The 6,305-nt window shown below is 54.8% G+C and overlaps 1 protein-coding gene across 1 annotated transcript; it reads right to left on the bottom strand.

Annotated features, from left to right (window-relative positions):
- Nucleotides 1-377: 377 nt before the first annotated feature.
- FOXD3 (forkhead box D3) lies at nt 378-2,515 on the bottom strand. Its single transcript, XM_004679072.2, has one exon. It carries the CDS (start codon nt 2,425-2,427, stop codon nt 982-984), a length of 1,446 nt encoding a protein of 481 aa, XP_004679129.1. The 5' UTR covers nt 2,428-2,515; the 3' UTR covers nt 378-981.
- Between the last annotated feature and the right edge of the window lie 3,790 nt (nt 2,516-6,305).

Raw genomic sequence — 6,305 nt, 5'->3', positions numbered from 1 at the left:
AAGGAAGAATGGCATTAAAAGAAAATGTAAAAGACTGCTGTTTAGAATTATGTTGTTTTTTTAATGGAGCTGATTTTATCTTTAGAAATGCTGGTCATTAAAATTTAATGGAGTGCTATGAATAAAATCACTGCCACATCCCAATTTTATGTGTAAACGGAAAGAAAAATATTAATGCAAGAAATTAATACAATTTAATTAGTGATATTCATTATTTTCTCCAATTAGATTTCTTAGAAATTATGAATTAGCAAAGTTTGGAAATGTAGTACTTGAAACTAGAATTAGACTAGAGTTTCTAGTGCAAATAAGATGCAAATAACTATTTGAAATTTTTATCTTTTATCTCAGACACCTAAATAAAACACTAGACTGAACATTTTAAAAATTTATTTACAAAGTTGTGTACAACACGACGGAATAACATTTAGAATACCATATATATTCATTCATATATAAACAGACTTTTATAATAGAATGCCACTTTTCGCCTTTTGAAAATTTTTTATATTTAAAATCTCCCAACGTTTCTATACATTTTTTTTCTCACATAAAACTGCGGAGAGTGAACCTTCAAAAAAAATGAAAGTTCAGAGCTCTAAATCTACTGAATTTGCTTTTTCTTAAAAAAATAAAAACCCCAAAAGGAAAGTCAATAATTTTTATACAAATATGTACATAGAATTTTCCTCCCATCCCTAAGGTACAGAGAGCAGGCGCCATCCGGATGTATTTGTGGAAAATTCGCTTTTACCTGCATGGAAAGCTATTCCCGGCGGGCGCGCGGTCAGTTTGCTCCACCAGCCTAGGTGTGAGCGGGAGGGTGGAGGCCGCCGAAGGTCGGTGTAGAGGGGTCTGGGAGGAGGAAATGGAGTAGAGACAAGAGTCCGGGATTGGGCAGAGAGGCCAGGACCAGGGCGGGGCGCGCAGCCTAGAAGTGCAGCCGCCGCCGGACCCTACGTCCCGGCCACCGGCGCGTCCCTATTGCGCCGGCCACTTGGCTTGCGCTGCGGCGGCGGCTGCAGCGGCGGCGGAGGCTGCGGGCTGCAAGAACTGTCCAGAGAGCGGCACACTAAGGATAGGCGCGATGGTGGCCGTCGTCCGGCTCAGTGACAGGGGCTGGTGCGTGGCCATGAGCGCCGCTGACTGCACGGTCCCGGGCGACCGCAGGAAGGACTGCGCGGCACCACCGCCCCCACCACCCCCGGTTCCCCCAGTTACCCCGGCGCCCCCAGCGCCCGCCGCGGAGCCCCCGGGTGCGGCAGGCCCCCCGCCGATGATGTTTTCGATGCTGAACGACGGCCGCGCGCTCGGCTCGGACTTGATGAGCGACGCAGTGGTGCCAGCGGCGCCCGCCGTGCCAGCGGCAGCGGCTGCGGCGCCCAGGCTGTTAAGTTGCAGTTGCAGGCCCGGGCCGAGTTGCGAGCCAAAAGCGGCCGCTTTTCGGCCCAGCTCGCCCGAGGGCAGCAGTGGCACGGCGGGCGGCAGTACGGGTGCCACCGGCGGCAACGCGTAGGGGTACTGGAGTGCCGCGGCGGCCGCCGCCGCTGCCGCGGCAGCAGGATGCGAATAGGCGCCGGCCGCTGCCGCGGGGTGCAGGCCGTAGGGGCGACCGTAGGGCCCCGCCGCGCCGGCCGCTGCAGCCAAGCTGTAGGCGCCGAAGCTCTGCATCATGAGCGCCGTCTGCTCGCGCAGGTGCTCCTGCTGGTGGCGCTTGAAGCGTTTCCGGCGCCGCAGGAAGCTGCCGTTGTCGAACATGTCCTCGGACTGAGGGTCCAGGGTCCAGTAGTTGCCCTTGCCGGGGTTGCCCGGCTCGCGGGGGATCTTGACGAAGCAGTCATTGAGCGAAAGATTGTGGCGGATGCTGTTCTGCCAGGCGGGGAACTTCTCCCGATAGTAGGGGAAGCGGTTGCTGATGAACTCACAGATGCCGCTCAGGGTCAGCTTCTTCTGCGGGCTCTGCAGGATGGCCATAGTGATAAGCGCGATGTACGAGTAGGGCGGCTTCACCAGACTGTTCTTGGGCTTGCTCGGGGCCAGGCCGCCCGCTGCACCGCTGCCCGAACCTGGCCCGCCGCCGCTTCCGCCGCCCTCCTCGCCACCACCGCCGCCTTTGCAGCCGTCGGCCTCCGACGCGCCGGCCTCGCTCCCTGGCCCGGCCCCGGCTCCCGGCGCCTCTTTGGGCAAGGCCAGGGGCTGCTGGTGCGGCGGCTGAGGCTGCCCGTGGTGGGGTGCCGACGGCGTCACCTCGTCCGCCTCGTCCAGGCGCAAGTCGGGCGGCCCCGCGGGGCTGTCGCAGCCCGCGTCGCTGTCCTTCTCCTCCAGCCCGTCGTCGCCCTCGCCCACCACATCGATGTCCACGTCCTCGGCCGTCAGCACCGTCTGGCCGGACATGTCGCTGGCGCTGCCGCCGCCGGAGAGGGTCATCCCTCCTCGGGATTGGTGGCGGCGGCAAGGAAGGAGCGGCGGGCGATGGAGGACTTCAGGGGCTGTCGCCGACCTCAGGGGAAGGGGGCTTGGGCGCCCCAGAAAGATGGGGGACTGGGAGAGGGGAGGGGGGTATAGGTGCCCCGGGCCCTCCGGGTTTGGCTCACACTCGGCGGCGGGGCATAGCGGGGTGCGAGCGCTGGTGTCCGCCCCCGGCCGCCTCTCTCCGCAAAGTCCTGCTGTCCCTGGCACTTGGTACTAGGCGCTGGATGTCTCTCCCGGCCCTGGTGGCCTCTCCACGCCGCGCCCCCTCACTTCACCAGCTTTCCTCCGCCTCTGGTCCAAGCGTGGGGAGCAGGAGCGGTACAAACCCGCGCGGGACGCCGGGCACCCAGCAGCTCAGAAGGTTGCGGGCAGGGGCAACGGTTGGGGGGGGGGGTTCAGGGACGCCGAAGCCCCCTTAGTCGAAAGTCCCGTTTTAAGGACTGGCCTGATAGATTACTTTCTACTTAAAGATCCAGCGGGAGGCGGGGCCACGTGACCGCGCGTGACGTCAGGGCCGCGGCAGAGCCGGCCAAACTCAAGTTGGTTCAGGGAATTGTCAACAAAGGGACGGAGGACGCACAACTCAGCGCGGCACCTTGCGCCAGCATCCCGCGAGCCCTGAGGGCACTCTGGCCTGAGGCAGGACCCAAGCCTAGGCTGGAACCCAGCGCGGGGGTCGCGGGAGCCTGTGGGTGTGAGTGCAGCGGGTGGGTGTGAGCGAGTGAGGGCGTGGGCCTGAGCGCTTCTGCGGGACCCCGCGGCTGTCTCTGTCCTGCCCTCCCCGCCCCTTCTCTCTTTCCACTACCCCTCCCTCCTTTACCAATGTGTTTTAGGCTGGAACTGGGAAACATAGAACAAGATTACCATTCCAATCTTAAGAAAAACTAAGTTTCTGTTTTTGCTTTCGTTTCTTTTTTAGTTCTAAAAAGTAAGGGTTATTTACCCGGGTCCGTCTTGCTGGTTAGATTCAGACCCCTCTCCAGTCCAGCCTCAGCGCTTCTTTGGTGGAAGCAACTACTTAGGGGGAAGAGCCCTCCCATCCCCAAAGCTAAACCATCCGGTCCTGCCTGCGCTTTCCCATTTCAAAGTGGGCGTGCTTGTATATATATATATACCTATACACACATATATATATGTGTGTGTATATATATATATATATAATCCCCCCTCCCTACGCGCATCAGCTGGGGTTCCCGAAGGTCAGAAAATGGCTATTGATTAATCTATTAGAATAGTTGCCACGAGAAATAAAAACGACGTAAAATAACCGGGAACCTATAAATAAAGAAGCCAGTAACTAGCGGCGTGAAGTTGTTAAACGACTTAGCATGTGAAAAAGACGGAAATGAGGCGCAGGGAAGGAGCCGGGATTGGAAGCGGCCTGGGTAAGTCAAGCGCGGCTGGGAAGAAGCTGTGGGCCTATAGTTTAGACGCCGCACCTGGCCTGGGAACGCAGAACCACACCGGGAACCTCCTGTCTGGGCCCAGTCTCCTGGGAGCAAGGACGGCCTCGGACATGCCGGCGGCCTAGGCTGTTCCGTTACTGCTTTAACCAACGTGGATTCTTTCCTCTACAGGCGTTAAGACAAAGCCTCCAAGATTTAACTTCTGTGAAAGTCAGCAGTAGAACGAACGGCTGGAGCAGAAGGCAAGAATGCAGTCAGTGCCCATTGAATTTCCTTGGCAAGGAAAACCAGTAATGGTAGGAAAGACTGCGAAGATTTAACTGGGATTGGACTGGGGCCGCAAAGCGATTCCTGGTGTGCGGCATTGCCCGGACCTTCCACCAGCAAAGAGTGCTTCCTGATCCGGTGAAGAGTGTCTCTTCTCTCCATCAGCTTCAGGCCTCATTGTGAGCCACAAGGTCCTGCGAGTATGTGGGGCTCCTGGAACCCAAGCCCAACCTGTCCTCTGAGGTCTGGGAGGGGAATGCTGGCCCAACAGAAGAAGGAATACACAGGGAGGAGGTCGGAGAGGAATTTGTGAAATATTTACAGAAGACACCAGGAAACTGATTTTATTCCTAGTGTCCTTTCTGATTCCCTCAATTGTGTCTCGCTAGTATCTACTAACCCTTTTTCCTTGGCCCAGATACACTTTTTTTTTAAATCCATAAACTTGCTTCATTATAGACTGTAACACAAAGAGTGACTTCATCTCTTTTAGGTGGTTTTTGTTTCCAAAGGACCTTTCCATTGTGTCACCTCCTTCACAGGATATTTCTAGTTGGAGTTCAGGGTGGGAGTTGTTACTCCATCCCAAGATGCCCCGAAATATCCAAGGTTTTTTTGTTTGTTTGTTTAAATGAGCCTCTTGTTGCACTTAACCCAAAATGTATCTCTGATTTCTGCAGTTGCACCGCTTGTGGTCCTCATGCTCGGAACTGTTTTTAATGCCTTTCTAGACAGCATCCTACGAAGCAGACCCAAACAGACTTGAGCGCTAGTGGACAGCCTACTGCTCCCGGCTGCAGAGGTTGAGGCTTTAATTGCCTGCGCAACTCAGTAATTTACTGAAGATGGTCGGAAGGACAAGAAAAAAGAAACTAAAATTTGTAAATTCTTTTTGTTCAGATTTGTTTGTACAGCCTCAGAGGCAAACGCGGGCCTCAGCAAGCGCCCTAAGGCAGCCTAGGCTGGGCCCATACGGACGCGTGCACGTGTGGTGTGCGCGCGGGAGGGTGGCAGCTCCAGGGGCTGCCCTTGGCAGTCGTCTTCCAGTCGCTTCCAAATGAGTCTAATTTCAATTCCGCTGCCCGCCAAGGCTGGTTCACAGGACTCCCTCGGCGTTGCCGGTCGCTGCTTCTCACCCTCCCCTCCGCCAAGAACTGGCCTGATCCGTCCATTCCCTGGTGTCTCATTGGAACATCCCTGAGGGAAGGGGTGAGGGTGGGGGGGACGAACAACTCCCAGCCGCCAGTTCCATTTGTTGCGCTTTTTTTCTTTGACACAATAAAAGTCAAATTAATTGATTCATACCATTAATTACAGCGCGTAGCGTGAAAAGCAACGCTTCCCCTCGGTTAGAGATCTATTGTGCTAATCTCTTGTTCAATCAGTGTTACCATCTGATGCCGGGTCCGTCCCTTACAGAAACTTTTCGACTCGATTAGCTAAATGATGAGACGTGCAAGACCTACTGGCTGCAGACCCGACGTCCGGCGAGAGCGGGTCTTACAGTTTATTACAGATTTTTTCTGCGGAAGCAGCGATTTTTCCCACTACCACAGCAGGCTGGGGAACCTGCTGTTTTTCTCCTTCGGGGCGCGCAACCTCCTGGGACGGGAAGGAGGTGAAGCGGCCGCCCAGGTGGGAGGCAGGAAGGTTCCTGCTGCCCTCGCCACAGGACACCGGCTGGGCGGGAGGGCCCAAGCCCATCGCGGTGCAGGGTCGGGCCCCAAGCCGACTAGATTCCAAGCTAAGTAAAAATCCTGTTTGTCGCGTAAATGCAGTTTACTACTGAAAACCCACAAGTCGTCAGTAACCATCAAACTTTGACACAAAGACAGAGGAAGTGAGATGCAGAAAGTGACACATTTTGTGAAAAAAGGGTAATAAGAGGGAACAGGAATGTTGGGTGGGGGAGAGAAAAATGGATAAACATTTATTGAATCGCAGAAGGTTGGTGGGGGAGAGAAGGGTGAATGAACACCACACACACAAACACAATTACTATGAGTGAGTGACTACCTGGGTCACAACAAGCAAACTTCCCAGGTGGTATTTAAAGAAGAAGATGGCAGCCAGCTGTCTCACCTGTTAAAATGTTTGAGAGGTTTCAGCCAAAGGAGAGTGGAATAAAGCTCTCTCAGTTTCTTCTGGGGTAGGCAGAGT

Source organism: Condylura cristata, unplaced genomic scaffold (genome assembly GCF_000260355.1).
Source record: "Condylura cristata isolate star-nosed mole 26May11 unplaced genomic scaffold, ConCri1.0 scaffold00008, whole genome shotgun sequence".
Lineage (NCBI taxonomy): Eukaryota > Metazoa > Chordata > Mammalia > Eulipotyphla > Talpidae > Condylura > Condylura cristata.
This window is presented reverse-complemented; position numbering and strand designations above follow the sequence as displayed.

Coding starts and splice junctions, on each gene's coding strand:
- FOXD3 (XM_004679072.2), bottom strand. CDS start 2,427: ATGACCCTCTCCGGCGGCGGCAGCGCCAGCGACATGTCCGGCCAGACG.